The 16,724-nt window shown below is 40.5% G+C and overlaps 1 protein-coding gene across 1 annotated transcript in view; it reads right to left on the bottom strand.

Annotated features, from left to right (window-relative positions):
• LOC126184542 (katanin p60 ATPase-containing subunit A-like 1) overlaps nt 1–16,724 on the bottom strand; it is a 104,390-nt gene that overhangs the window by 45,555 nt on the left and 42,111 nt on the right. The window contains exons 5-7 of the mRNA XM_049926951.1: nt 7,265–7,454; nt 7,097–7,187; nt 6,888–7,009 (exon numbers count right to left, since the gene is read on the bottom strand). Coding sequence (XP_049782908.1) covers nt 6,888–7,009; nt 7,097–7,187; nt 7,265–7,454 — 403 coding nt within the window. The remainder of the gene's footprint in view (nt 1–6,887; nt 7,010–7,096; nt 7,188–7,264; nt 7,455–16,724) is intronic.

Here is a 16,724-nt window from a genome sequence, read left to right as displayed (position 1 = left end):
ATAATTAAGCAATTTGCTCATGTTTTTAGTGCTACAAAATGAGTGAACAAAGTTTTATCTCAATTGTGAACAACTAAAAGCAACAGACTAATTTTAGGATAGTTCCAGTCCTTCCACTTTATCCTTGGACATCCCCTCGAGCATTTTCCAGCAAGTTGAGAATGTTCAAAACTGCTGATATAGGTCTTTCATTCTTTATTCCCATTTACCTCCCATGGTATGGTACACAGAGATCTCCAAGTACCTCCCTCTCGAAGGCACAGATCGTTTCTTCGGCTGTTGCTGAGGTTTTACAAATATACAGAAGGACCAGTCGTACTAGTGTCATGTTCAGCTGAATCTCATCCTTCTGTGACATCAGACAAGACTTCAATAAACTGTTCATACTAAAGAACATGTTATTAGCTTTTATTATTCTGTAAGGTACACATGTTGTGCTGTTGATCAATCTGTATGGTTGGAAATGAAGGGTACACTTCGCACTCCGTGACTGCAGTATAGAGAGTTTTATTGTTACAATTGTTGTTATCTTGGAACAATAAAAATTTCTATACTGTGAAAGTGGCAAAGTGTGATCTTCATTTCCATTTATTATTCGTTGAGTCATTTCTTTCATTACTTCACTTTTATTAGTCAGTATGAATCCCAGGTTCTTGAATTCTTGAACTCGCTGAAAGATATGCCAATCAATAAAAATGGAAGGAAGGAGAGCTTGATGGTGTAATACAATGAGATATACTGTTTTATTATAATTCGCCATCAGTCAAATTTTCTTTGCACTGTGGAGAAATCAGAGAGCATCTTTGTATACTTGCTCCAGGGTGTTGGCAATATCCATGACATCATCAACAAATGGCAGGGTTGTGTGTGCTCCCACCATCACCATTTCTTTGATTCGACAAGTGTCATGGCTTACTTTTTCCAAGATCATGCTGAATGGTATTGGCACCAATGATTTTTTTTTTTCTCAATCCATTTTTAACACAATGGTGGTGATAGTTGGTTGCCAAACCTTACTTAACAAGTTGATCAACAATAGCAATCTGCAATTAGTTGGACGTATTTCGGTAGGATGTCAAATTCCTTTAATGTTTTCCATAAAATGAAGTGGTAAATGCTCACATAAGATTTACTAGGTACATACATAATTAATTCTTATGATTCTGTAGTGTAGCTTGGTGGCTCTGTAGTACAGACAACAGACTGAAAGGTTTTGGATATGATCCCAGCTCAGTCCTCCACTATCAAGACAGTGACCAAAGTGCTAGCAGAGGTTGATAGCACCACAGACCTCTTTCTTATGCCAGCCACATGACAAAGCAAAACTGACTGTATCCTGGCACCAAGGGTTGTATTTATGGTGGTGCAGGGACCCTGGGTAGCAATTCCCACCGAGCGAGCTACCTTGTCCAGGTGCCAAATTCTTATTGCATTTTCACAATCAGGAGCTCACCCCAGTCATTGCTATGCTGCAGTCACTGTCTGTGCCAACATCCTTGCCCTGGATCCTGCAGCGTGGCCTCTCTACGAAAGATGTGGCCAGAATAATGATGTGGACCAGGCAAATGCCCAGTGGGCAGAACATTTATAAATGGGCATTTGCCCAGGAATTTGCCCAAAGCAGTTTTAAATGCCCAAAAGCTGGACATTTTTTAAAAGTACTTTTCAAAGTTTTTCTGCTAGAATGTACAATTTACCAATTAAAATAAAGGATGGAATGATAGTATCAGTACTAAAAGTTAGTAAATGTTTATGCTTAAACCCATGTAGTCATCCATTGCCTTTATTACCAATAATGCAAGGAAAGAAGAGTGAATCTTCTTTTTTTTTTTTTTAATTAGCATTTCAACTTGCTGTACCAAGGAAAGCCATGTGTCACTGAATGCTACTTATCATTTACCCTGAAGAGCCAAAGGAACTGGTACACCTCCCTAATATCGTGTAGGGCCCCCACGAGCACACAGAAGTGAAACAACATGAAATGGCATGCACTCTACTAATGTCTGAAATAGTGCTGGAGGGAACTGATACCATGAATCCTGCAGGGCTGTCCAGAAATCCGTAAGAGTAAAGGGGAGTGGAGATGTCTTCTGAACAGCACATTGCAAGGCATCCCAGATATACTCAATAATTTTCACATCTGGGGAGTTTAGTGACCAGAGGAAGTGTTTAAACTCAGAAGAGTGTTCCTGGAGCTACTCTGCAGTAACTCTGGATGTGTGGGATGCCGCATTGTCCAGATGGAGCCCAAGTCTGTCAGAATGAACAAAGGACATGAATGGATGCAGGTGATCAGACAGGATGCTTACATGTGTGTCATCTCTCAGAGTCGTATCTAGTCGTATCAAGGGTCCCATATCACTCCAACTGGCCATGCCCCACACCATTACAGAGCCTCCACCAGCTTGAACAGTCCCCTGCTGACATGCAGGGTCCATGGAGTCATGAGGTTGTCTCCATATCCGTACACGTCCAACTGCTCAATACAATCTGAAACGAGACTTGTCCAACCAGGCAACATGTTTCCAGTCCTCAACAGTCCAATGTTGGTGTTGACGGACCCAGGCGAGGCATAAAGCTTTGTGTTGTGCAGTCATCAAGGATACATGAGTGGGCCTTCGACTCCAAAAGCCTATATCGATGACGTTTCATTGAATAGTTCACATGCTGGCACTTGATGGCCCAACATTGAAATCTGCAGCAATTTGCGGAAGGGTTGCACTTCTGTCATGTTGAACAATTCTCTTCAGTTCTCATTGGTCCTGTTCTTGCAGGACCATTTTCTGACCACAGTGATGTCAGAGATTTGATGTTTTACCGGATTCCCAATATTCATGGTACACTCATGAAATGGTAGTATGGGAAAAACCCCATTTCGTCACTATCTCGAAGATAGTCCCATCGCTCGTGCACCGACAGCAACACCACGTTCAAACTCACTTAAATCTTGATAACCTGCCATTGTAGCAGCAGTAACTTATCTAACAGCTGCACCAGACACTTGTTGTCTTATATAGGTGCTGCCGACTGCAGCGCCGTATTCTGACTGTTTTCGTATCTTTGTATTTGAATATGCATGCCTATACCAGTTATTTTGGTGCTTCAGTATAATGCTACCTGTTCTACTCTTCGCTCTCTGTTGCACTACACACACACACACACACACACACACACACACACACACACACACACACACAGACACTCTGTCCTTAGGTCATTGCTTTGTGATGTAACATGCTTTAGAATCCATCTAAAATCTCTGAATGTTATTGAAGAATGATTACTGATAACAAAATTATAACTGAATGTATTGAACAGCTGGCATGTGTTTCTTAATGATAAATTTATTCTTAAAAAGTAAGCTTTATTGTGTGATGTAGTGACGTTTGAGGCAAACTACAGTTTTCTGTTCTGCTCCTTTATCTACTTTCATATGATGGCACTGCTGTAAGGATAAAATTAGAATACTAACATGAAAAGGATTACTAACAAGGAATCTATGCGCACCTGGCAGCTAATCATCTTCATCCAGCAGTACCATGTAAGTAACCTGAAGCCTAGCGAGATGCTTGATACAATAAGCTTTGTTTGTGGCACAGCAAAGAACACATATTAAATGTTATTCAGGTTGCAGAGAGCTTGGCTGACAATAGGGACAAACATGGGATTTGGTCCAGATAATTTCTGTGGGAAGGAGCAGGTCCTAACCCTCAGGAAGATAAAAATCATCGTGTAAATTCCTTTATTGTGGTGGTGATGTTTAAGAGGAACTTGTGAATCGGCAGAAGTTGCTGTTAAAATTCAGGGCACATCAGTTACATCTGCTAATACAGAGCTTTCCTTCAGCAGTTTTGGATGAATCCACAGTATAAAAAACTCATATCAGACAGATGCAAAACTTATCTACCTTTCCTATAAATGGAAGCTGATAAATGGAGCAGTAACACGACATAAGCCTGTTTACCTAAGCAAAAACCCATACTTAACTGTCCAAGCACAGACAAAATGGAAAGGTACCCAGTAGTCAGTGAGAAATCAGATTCAGGAGAATCGGAGGCAGAGCGGGAACATCACGATTTTTCTTCAGCTTATGAAGATAAAGAAACTGATTGACAACATTTTTTTTATTTTTTGCAGTAGTATACTATAAATAAAAATACTACCTACACTAGTTACTTAATACACTCATGCTCATAAATTAAGGATAATTCTGATACATGGTGAAACAACGCTCTGGTGGGCAGTTTGTGGGTTTAAATCACCTCGGGGTATGACCATGTGGTTCATTTGACCTGTGGTCGTCGCACAGTGGTGCTGGCAGCAGTCCACATACGCAGAGATGTATTGGTGCATGTCAGAGTACGGTTCAGCGAGTAAGTGTGCAGACGTTTTCAGATGTGCTAATAGTGACTGTGTGTTGAAAATGGCTCAAAGAACACATATTGATGACGTTATGAGGGGTAGAGTACTTGGGCAACTGGAGGCTGGTCAACACAGCAGGTCGTAGCACGGGCCCTCCGTGTGCCACAAGGTGTGATCTCTAGATTATGTCAACAATTCCGGCAGACAGGAAACGTGTACAGGCACTACAGTACGGGACGTCCATAGTGGACAACACCACAAGAAGACCGATATCTCACCATCAGTGCCCGCAGACGGCCACGGTGTACTGCAGGTAGCCTTGCTCTGGACCTTACCGCAGGCACTAGAACAGCTGTCTCCAGACACACAGTCTACAGACGACTGAACAGACATGGTTTATTCACCTGGAGACCTGCAAGGTGCATTCCACTGACCCCTGGTCACAGGAAAGCCCATAAAGCTGTGTCAAGAACACAGTACATGGTCATTGGAACAGTGGTCCCAGGTTATGTTCACCGACGAGTCCAGGTATAGTCTGAACAGTGAGTCTTGCCGGGTTTTCATCTGGTATGAACCAGATACCAACCCCTTCATGTCCCTGAAAGGGACCTGTATAGAGGTCGTGGTCTGATGGTGTGGGGTGGGATTATGATCGATGCATGTACACCCCTGCATGTCTTTGACAGAGGAACTGTAACATGTCAGGTGCATCAGGACGTCATTTTGCACCAGCATGTCTGCCTTTTCAGTGGAGCAGTGGGTCCCACCTTCCTCCTGATGGATGATAACACACGGGCCCACCGAGCTGCATGGAGGAGTATCTTGAAACAGAAGATATGAGGCGGATGGAGTGGCCTGCCTGTTCTCCAGACCTAAGCCCCATTGAGCACGTCTGGGATGCTCTCGATCGACATATTGCTGATGTCTTTAAACCCCTAGGACACTTGAGGAGCTACGACAGGCACTGGTGGAAGAATGGGAGGCTATACCCCAGCAGCTGCTCGACCACCTGATCCGGAGTATGCCAACCCGTTGTGCAGCCTGTGTACGTGTGCATGGTGATCGTATCCCATATTGATGTTGGGGGTGGTGGTTAGTGTTTAACGTCCCGTCGACAACGAGGTCATTAGAGACGGAGCGCAAGCTCGGGTTAGGGAAGGATTGGAAAGGAAATCGGCCGTGCCCTTTCAAAGGAACCATCCCGGCATTTGCCTGAGGCGATTTAGGGAAATCACGGAAAACCTAAATCAGGATGGCCGGAGACGGGATTGAACCGTCGTCCTCCCAAATGCGAGTCCAGTGTGCTAACCACTGAGCCACCTCGCTCGGTCATATTGATGTTGGGGTACATGCACAGGAAACAGTGGCGTTTTGTAGCACTTGTGTTTCGGGACAGTTTTCTCAGCTTATCACCAATACCGTGGACGTACAGATCTGTGTCGTGTGTGTTCCCTATGTGCCTATGCTATTAGTGCCAGTTTTGTGTAGTGCCACGTTGTGTGGCACCACATTTTGCAATTATCCTTAGTTTATGAGCATGAGTGTATAAACTATACTTTATTTCAAAAATTACTTTCAAACTGGAGTGTTGTTTTCCTTTTTTTTATCATGCACTACCTCAAGAATTTCTCTCATAAAGATGTAAAAAGTTATGTTTACAGTCCAATTTATTTCCCCTAATAACTCTTGCCAACCCCCAAGCAACTTTTTCAATTTGGTTGCCCAACCACTATAGAAGCGGTGTTGCAAAACACCTGCTCAAATACAAAACATCATCTTAAAATTTTTTATAAGTGCTGCTTATCAATTACTATTTAAAATTCATAAATGCCAAGGCATTTAACAGCACTAGGCCCCTACAAGCAGACTGATTCTTGATTTCATAATATTTCTGTGATTGCCTGCTGTTCGGTCTCGTGGGACATAAAACATGCTTGCTTGAAATGTAGATTAACTGCTCCGGATTGTGTCGTTAGATTTAGAATTTCTATCTGACTTTGCCATTTTCCTACATGGGTTGTGAACTTTGAACAAACTTAGTTATCTTTCCATGTGATTCAACAACTTTACTACGACGGTGTTTATCTGAAGTGTGTTAAGAACTTACAATCAGAGCTGTTTTCCTATCATTTACAGCTGAGGCTTAGTATGGCACTTTGCTTTCCTCATTACCAGACAGCTGCATTATTTTTATGGTCTATTCAGAAGACTTCACTTGGGTTTTTCCTCCTACTACAATAGTTCAAAATTCTAAAACTGTTTTCTCCTTACAGGGGTTGAAAGATTGTGCTTAATCAATCAAATTTAAATTGTTTCATGATCCCCAAGATTTGATGTTACGAAGCTGAACTATTTCTCTCAATTCAAAACACTGTGTTTATTTGTTTATACACGGGCTATTTACTTGTGTGCTGCCTACAGCTGACACTTCAGTCTGTCTACTTACATGTACTCACAGGAACATGACACCTTTCTCCAAATACAAGCAAACGTTTACACGTACCCACAAGTGCACACACACCTACCTTGAAAAAATCTGGCATCCACATTGGTAATACTACTGCTTCCTCTAATAACCTTTTGGCTTCAGCAAGATCTGCGATATCATCCCAATGGATATTAGGATTTTTCTGCAAAATATCATGCTCTGAAAGAAGAGTTAATTACAGATAAAGTCCAGTTGCACAGTGGAAACTAAGAATAAGTAATTATACATTTCTTTTACAGATCATACCAAGCATTTCCACAAGATCTCTATCATAACCACTACTTTCAAACTTCCTTTCTTCTTCTACTGGTGCTTCCTTCTCATTATCACCCTTTTCCTGTAACAAAAATAAATTTCTTTGATTATATGTGAAACAAACAATCAATGAATACCATATCTACACATAACACATACCTTATTTTCTATTTTCTTTTCGTCCTTCTTCCCCACTTTCGTTTTTTCATCTTTTTTCACACCTTTAGTATCAGGTTTTCTTGACAAAGTACTGCTACTGCCAGTATTAATATTAGCTTTGCTACCTCGTGCTGTAGGCCGGCCAGTGTCTTTCTTTGCATTTCTGATATTTTTTGTTGATTGTGGCATTCTGAAAATTATTTTGGATATTATGAAAGGATGAATTTTGCTGTATTTATTCTCTAGAAAATGTAGACTGTTTATCATACACATTTCATTTCTGTAAAAGGCATATATACACCTTTAGAAAAGACTTCCTAACACTTAAATTTATATTTGACTACCTTGCTTACTGTCACTACTTCTGCAGCATTATAGCCGTTGGTGAGCCTTGGATCCATCAGATATTTTCCTCCACGAGTCTCAGTTCCCCCCCCCCCCCCCCCCCCAATTCCTGGACACCCATGTTGGTGAAATGATCTAACACATCATCAATCCACCCTTTTCTAGGACTCCCTTTCTGTCTAGCAGCATGTATCATAGCTTCTATTACTTTCTTTTGTATCCTGTGCTCCGCCATTCTCTCCACATGTTCTCTAGCCATCATATTAATTGTGATTTAACAAATCTGACAATATCTCTTCCTTGTATTAATGCCTAAAGCTATGGAGTATAGTGTATCCTTCAGCCTTCTTCCTCCTTTATTGCGCCATATATTTTATTTAGTACTTTTCACTAAAAGGTTCTTAGAATGTTTGTGTAGTCTCTTGCCAGCATCAGCATTTCTGACCCATATGTAACGATTGATTGAACGAGGGAGTTATATAAGGGGCATTCGAATGAAACTCGGTCACTAGAGTAAAGTAATGGTAACGATTTTATTAACTCAAAAATGTAGTTATACACAGTACACATACTCAAAAATAGTCACCAAAACTGTTGGCACATTTATTTCATAGCAACACTAGCCGGTTGATTCCATTATTGAAGAAGCTGTCAGATCCAGGCCTTGACCCAGTCACACTCTTAGTTGTCCGTTGTGAATCTATGTCTGCGAATAATTTGTTTTAGAGGTCCAAACATATCAAAGTCACACAATGAAAGGTCAGGACCGTACGGTCGATGTTCCAGCATTTCCCACCGAAACTGCTGCAATGTCATCTCCACTGCATTGGCCGTGTTTGGGAGGGCATTATCATGCAGGAGGATAGTGCCATTGGAAAACATGCCTTGGTGTTTTGACTTGATGGCTCGTCTAAGGTTCTGTAAAGTGGCTTGATAACACTGGGCACTGATGGTGGTTCCCCGTCCCAGGAACTCGACAAGCAGTGGGCCCTTGTGGTCAAAATAGAAGGACATCATGACCTTACCAGAACTGGTGTGCACGGCGGTGGTGAAGAATTTCCACTGCTTGCTCTGATGCTTGCCTTCCAGTTCAAAATGGTGACACCATGTTTCGTCAACTGTGACAATACGCAACAGAAAGCCGTATTCCTCCCCATGGTAACATTGCAGATGACTCAAAGACAGCACCATTTGAGTACTGCGCTGTTCAGTGGCCAGTTGGTGGGAACCCACTGCACACAGATTTTTCGGAAGTTCAAGTGTTGATGCATTATGGTGTAGGCGGTGCCCATTCTAATACCCAGTAACCGATGGATCTTGTTCACAATGATTCTGCAATTGTTCAAGACTAAAGCATTCACCTTTGCAATCATCTCTAGTGCGATGACACGATGAGCGTGTCCAGGACGAGCATCATCTTCCAGTGACTTGGGCCCCTCAAGGAATAGTTTGCGCCATTCCACAACACTTGAATGACTCAGACTGTACTCACCGTACACAGCCTTCATCTGTCGATAAATTTCACGGCCTCCAACTCACCGTACACAGCCTTCATCCGTCGATACATTTCACGGCCTCCAACTCCCTCTGCCGCCAAAAATCAAATCAATTCTTACTGTTCCCACTTACTCGCCCACATGTTCAGTAGTGGACGATAACTTGTGTGACCATCTTCTCTTCGGCGTGAAACCACACGGGTGTTATGCAACATCAAACAGTGTGCATGCGTCAGTCTCTCTGCCAATAGATGGCACCACCATATCCACAGTTACGTGGTGCCACCTTACATCTAAGGCAAAGGTAGATGCACTAACCAGTTTTAAATTTGAATGAACCTCATATATTGGGAGTTTTGTTATTCTTTTAACAAGGCTGAAGAGTTGTACATTTGCAAAGTAAGCTCTGTCCCCTACTTGTATTCTTTCCCTTATAGCCTTTCCAATGCTGTTATTTGATATTAAGGCTCCCAAGTAACTAAAAGAGGACACTACTTTGAAACATTTCCCAGTTATATTTAGAGCTTTTGGGAAATATGTAAACATAGCAATATTTCTGAATAGAGACCATCACCTGCTGTCATTATATGTTGTGTGTTGGTAGGTGACATACCATTGTAAACTATAATCAAACTTTCCCTACTAAGAGGGAAATTGCAACCCTTTTCCCATATAGACCTGAGTACTTCCAAAACTTTAGCAATACTACTGTAATTTCCCATCTATTTTATCCCTGATACATTTACATGTTACAAGCAGGTTGTTGTTGTGGTCTTCAGTCTGAAGCCTGGTTTGATGCAGCTCTTCCTGTCAGTCTATCCTGTGCAAGCCTATTCATCTCTGAATAACTTCTGCATTCAACATTCATTTGGACTTGCCAACTGTGTTCAAGCCTTGGTCTCCCTCAACAATTTTTAACCTCCACACTTTCTTTCATTATCAAATTTACAATTTCTTTATGTCTCAGGATTAACTGAACCCTTCTTATAGTCAAGCTGTGCCACGGGTTTCTTTTTTTCTCAGTTTCATTCAGCCACTCCTCATTAGTTATTTGATCTACCTACCTAATTTTCAACATTCTTCTGTAGCACCTCATTTCAAAATTTCTCCTTATCTGAACTGCTTATCATCAACATTTCACTTCTGTATGAGGATACATTCCATACAAATACCTCCTGAGAGGCCCTCCTAACACTTCACTTTACATTTGACTAGCTTACTCCTGTCAATCATCATAACAAAACTACTGATCTGTGAGCACAGCTATGGGTAACAGCTAGCAATCTATACATACTCCCCTGATTTGTGATCACAGCCACGGGCAACAGCTGGTCACCTATACATACTCCCCAAGTCACTGACCTCCATTCCTGCATCATTACTGCATCCTCTTAGGGGTTGATTTTTTTTCTTTCCATTTTTCTAGTACCCCATGTTCTTCCTCAGGGTTCAAATGTCATAAAAATCAGTTAAGCAGCTTGCTTGTGGTAACATAACAGCATAGTTATTTTCACATTGATAATATTAATATGTGATGTCAAAAAACTTCCATTTTTCAGAAATGCTTTTCTAGCTGTCACCATATGAATTTTATATGCACCCTACTTCAAACATCATCAGTTATTTTGACACCCAAACTCTGATTACTTTCTTTATCACATTTTGTAATCTATTTACCTATAATATACAATCATAAAGAGTGAAATACTAATGGACCTAATGCAACACCTCTATCCCTACTGGCACATCTGTTGTCACCAGCCGTGAACACCACTCAAAGTTGTAGACGAATTGTTCTCTACACTACAGCCTTTCTCCAAAGGTTGGGGCCTTACAAGATTAGTAGGAAAGTCTCTGGTGTATGGAATAGATTGGAAAAAGCCTTATGAAGCTTTCAGTTAATCCATGAAGTACACCCTGATAGTTTGGCCATGGCCTGCAGACAAAAGCAGATACGCTAATTCTATTCTCAGTGCAGAACACAGTTAATCAACACATGACTATTTGCCAAGTTCAGCCACTCACAAGCAGATAAATGATTGTGGCAAATGACCACACTTAAAGAACAGTAAATCACACCAATTTTAATAACATTACTCTTCTTCTAGTTTTAGGGCTTACACAAGTGTGCAACAAGAGCACATTTCCATCTAGGTAGAATGCTAAAACTAGAACAACACAATCCCTAAATTTAGTAAGTTTCTCTAGTTTCTATCTAAGTGCCAACTGTTGACTGTTCATTTTTGTTTCTTATTTCCATTACCAAAACAATCACATATTACTATTAGTTAAGATGTAGCAAACTTGTCCCTGAGAGAAAAGAAATTTGTAGGAAACATACCATGCTATTCACCAATTACATTTATGTTTTAACAAATGAATATTTAAAACTTTAAAATTTTATTGTTCTGCAAAAGACTACATAAAAAAATTTACTTCAAGGTGTAGTTCGGGCCATGGGACAATAACAAGGAAATTAGTGATTTGTATGCAATCTTTAGATGACACAAACGTGCAGTACACACTTTAAGAGTAAGTTTCTATTGTGAAAACATACTGGAAGACAGACTCATTTGTTACAGCACAATGGGCATTCTGGAATGAATTCAATGTGTGTGATGTTCCAAAAAAGGCAACAATTTTGTCAGTTGCAAGGAAATTGGAGACAACTGGTGTACTAAACAGTGACGGGGGAAAACATAGACCATCAATGAGTGCAGAGGTTATTGATAATGCTTGGAGAACTCTCAAGGAAATTATTGCATCGACTAAGCCAAGAGACTGGCATTTTGTATGGCACATGCCAGAGAGCTGAGAGGAAATTGGCACTGTGACCATACAGACTGTCCATGATGGAAGCACTGCAATAAACAGACACTAAGTTAAAAAAAATCCTTGTCCAGACATTTCCTCCATAACCTGGTTTCCATTTGAGGTGTGGTTCTATAGGTCCGGTTACATCAACACACAAAACAGCACATACTGCACTGGTGTAAACCCCAATATCATCCACAAAACACCACTGCATGATGAAAAGTTTGGAGTGTGGTGTATGGTGGCAGCTTCCAGGATTGTTGTTGGCTCCATTTTCTCTGATACAACTGTAGACACTACAGTTTATATGAGCATCTTCAATACATTTGTGGACCAGCTGGATGTCGTCAATCTTATGGTAGGTTATTTCCAATGAGATGGAACACTGTGTCACAACTCTAATTCTTTCATGCAACTTGTTACCAGTTTCTTTGGTGACTGAATGGTCTCATAAAATTGTGGCCCCCATGACCTACCCCCTCCTCCCTCCCCCCCCTCCCCACCCTCTCAGATTTTTTCTTGTGAGGGGGTATCTTGAAAGCCGAGTGTACAAGAATAGACCATGGACAACTGGACAACACCATGAGGCCACTACATATGAAATAAGCAACACTGGTAAAGATAGAAAGTCGTAGAATATGGTGAAGCTAGTACAGTTGTGCATTGATGCTGGCGGAGGGCACATCCAACATTTGCTGTGAGGACTATGTATGTTTGTATGTATTATATGTAGTCTCCCACTTGTGTAGTATCATTTCCCTGAATTACAAATGTGCCCCATCATTGGTTTAAGTGTTGTGACTCATTAAAATAGTTCAGGTTTATATGGATCACACTATACTCCAAAATAAAAGAAAATCTACCACCATTCAATGCAGGTAATTTTATGTTTCTGGCCATTTAACTTACTGTGTGAAAGAGCAAGCAAAAACTGTATCTGAAACACTCACTGAAAGGTTAAGATTTAGAATTAACTCAGATCTCTTGTCAGAGGACCATTTTGTCCTGTACCTTTCTGTATTCTAGGAGATATTCATCATGCAGAGTGGGTGGTGAAAAGTATTTGTTGCTTGAATATTTTTATGTTCAAGCAAAGTTGGAGGTGAAAGCTATTTGTTGCTTGAATATTTTTATGTTTGTGATAAATCTGAATTATGTTCACAAGAAGAGAATGCAATTAGTGTTTTGTCTTCTCTATTTATATTTAACTCCTCCTAAAGCCCCAATGCACCTTCTGAATACAAAGAATGTATTTAGAATTCATTATTATTTCAACATTTTATAAATATAAGGTTGAATAACACCTGACGGCTTCTGAATTGAAAACCAAAAAAACTAGTACTTTATTACACTACTGGCCATTAAAATTGCTACACCAAAAAGAAATGCAGATAATAAACGGATATTCATTGGACAAAAATATTATACTAGAACCGACATATGATTACATTTTCACGCAATTTGGGTGCATAGGTCCTGAGAAATCAGTACCCAGAACAACCACCTCTGACCGTAATAATGGCCTTGATACGCCTGGGCATTGAGTCAAACAGAGCTTGGATGACGTGTACAGGTACAGCTGCCCATGCAGCTTCAACATGATACCACAGTTCATCAAGAGTAGTGACTGGCGTATTGTGATGAGCCAGTTTCTCCGCCACCATTGACCAGGCGTTTTCAGTTGGTGAGAGATCTGGAGAATCTGTTGGCCATAGCAGCAGTCGAAAATTTTCTGTATGTTGAAAGGCCCGTACAGGACCTGCAACATGCTGTTGTGCATTATCCTGCTAAAATGTAGGGTTTCGAAAGGATCGAATGAAGGGTAGAGCCACGGGTCGTAACACATATGAAATGTAATGTCCACTGTTCAAAGTGCCGTCAATGCGAACAAGAGGTGACCGAGACGTGTAACCAATGGCACCCCATACCATCATGCCGGGTGATACGCCACTATAGTGATGACGAATACACGCTTCCAATGTGCGTTCACCGCGATGTCGCCAAACACGGATGCGACCATCATGATGCTGTACACAGAACCTGGATTCATCCGAAAAAATTACGGTTTGCCATTCGTGCATCCAGGTTCGTCGTTGAGTACACCACCGCAGGCGCTCCTGTCTGTGATGCAGCGTCAAGGGTAACCGCAGCCATGGTCTCCGAGCTGATAGGCCATGCTGCTGCAAACGTCGTCGAACTGTTCGGTTGGTTGGTTGGTTGGTTGGTTTGGGGAAGGAGACCAGACAGCGTGGTCATCGGTCTCATCGGATTAGGGAAGGATTGGGAAGGAAGTCGGCCGTGCCCTTTCAGAGAAACCATCCCGGCATTTGCCTGGAGTGATCTAGGGAAATCACGGAAAACCTAAATCAGGATGGCCGGACGCGGGATTGAACCGTCGTCCTCCCGAATGCGAGTCCAGTGTCTAACGACTGCGCCACCCCGCTCGGTGTCGAACTGTTCGTGCAGAGGGTTGTTGTCATGCGAACGTCCCCATCTGTTGACTCAGGGATCGAGACGTGGCTGCACAATCCGTTACAGCCACGCGGATAAGATGCCTGTCATCTCGACTGCTAGTGATACGAGGCCGTTGGGATCCAGCACGGCGCTCCGTATTACCCTCCTGAACCCACCGATTCCATATTCTGCTAACAGTCATTAGATCTCGACCACGGCGAGCAGCAATGTCGCGATACGATAAACCACAATCGCGATAGGCTACACTCCGACCTTTATCAAAGTCGGAAACGCGATGGTACGCATTTCTACTCCTTATACGAGGCATCACAAGAACGTTTCACCAGGCAACGCCGGTCAACTGCTGTTTGTGTATGAGAAATTGGAAACATTCCTCATGTCAGCACGTTGTAGGTGTCGCCACCGGCACCAACCTTGATTGAATGCTCTGAAAAGCTAATCATTTGCGCATCATAGCATCTTCTTCCTGTCGGTTAAATTTCGCGTCTGTAGCACGTCATCTTCGTGGTGTAGCTATTTTAATGGCCAGTAGTGTAAATCACGAGGCATAAACATCAGATGAAAATATTAAAATGACTGAAGCAGACCAGAACAAAAGAGTTTGTTTCTAATTAAAATAACATTATTTTTTCAGATTTGATTTGAGTGACACATTCTTTAAGACAGATTTCATCAACACTGACAACAGATCAAGATGGAATCTTTCCATCTCCACCAACTGCAATCCTAATAACAATAATTATATTTTTTTCTTAATTTTCATCTAACTCTTGGTATCCACATCATATACATGCCAAAATCTGTTTAGATATTGTTCAGGCCATATTTCACATATATTCATATGATAATTTTCAATATAGTGATTACAATGATGCATTTGTTTTCTTCTGGACATCATATTAAGAGTAATTAATAACTGAAATTATTACCATAGCAGATAATTGTATACTTTGACTGAGCTAATAAGTAATTTTGGAAATACTGACACCTACTATTAGAAAGCTAAGACTCCAGACTTCATTTAACATGTTGTAATTTTTCTGAAACTAATCAATTTAAAACAATTAGTACTGAAGTTTGCATTCACTTACAATTACTGTTGCCTTTTGTGTCATTATACCTAATTAGTTTCTAACTTTACCATTATACTCTCACTGCTCAAACTTTTCTCAACCAAATGACACTCTTCATTAACCAATTAAGTCACTAATTAAGAATTTGCATAATTTATCATAATTTCAAATATGTCACCTGTACTCATAAATAGGTAATTCCTTGTGTACACATACAAAATAGTACTGCATTCTTTTGTACTTTAACAACCAACTTATTTCATGAACATACAGTTCATTCACTTTATTGAAATTCAACCATACCATTTTATAAATAAATACGTAGTTTCCAAAATTTAAAAATATTCATATGCAAGTCTAAATAGCCTACACCACCCAAAACTTTTCAGTCCTGGGCATGTTCAGACACGACTAACACCCTGGGACAATGTACACTCACATTCTTACAATCAACATGTTTCTGGTTACTTGTACTATCTTTTAACTTCTTTGAGTCAATCAGTGGATAACATTTATTCAGATCACATATCTTTCTGTCAATATTATGAATGTCTGTGTAATGGTGCCATATATTTGGAAATCTGTTGTGTTAAGTATGTACACAGAAGCTAGTGTTGTGGCATTTTTCTGCCAGAACTATGTTATAAATGTGGACAGTGAATTGTCATACTGATAATTTGGATATTGGACGTGTGCGCCTATGATAACATCTTATGTTATGGCTGCAAATGGTCACAGTATCATCAAATGTGACAATAAATGTTCGACAAGTCAAATCAATCAAAGGTTATGTTGTGTATGTTACTGGAGAAATTACCATAAAGCCAGTTTCAGCAATTTAATGATCTTCCAACAATGAGATGCTGAATGCAAACAAGAAATCACAGGGAGGTACCTTCCACACTATGTATAATTCTTAAACTGAGAGCTGTAAATGATCGGGTTGAAAGCTGTCAACCTAATGGAGAAATACAATAAATAATTTAAATAAATAATAAAAAAATGAGAAACAGTAAGTGCTTCACATTGTATCTGAGTATCATTCGAAGTTTCTATGACACAGAAACATATAGTCAAAGATTTTTTAAAAAGTGTGATTTTATTGTATTAGCCTCAAACATTTTACACACTCGACTTATAGATTTCATTATTAAAGTTAATACAGCAATATTAATAACGGAGTTGAAAGAAATGAAGTTGTTGATTAATTAGTTACTTCTGCACACTAGTCTTTTGAGATAAAACTAAATATTGTTT

The sequence above is a fragment of the Schistocerca cancellata genome, chromosome 4, assembly GCF_023864275.1.
Source record: "Schistocerca cancellata isolate TAMUIC-IGC-003103 chromosome 4, iqSchCanc2.1, whole genome shotgun sequence".
Taxonomy (NCBI): Eukaryota; Metazoa; Arthropoda; class Insecta; order Orthoptera; family Acrididae; genus Schistocerca; species Schistocerca cancellata.
Note: the sequence above shows the minus strand (reverse complement) of the source record. Positions and strands in the feature narration are given on the sequence as shown.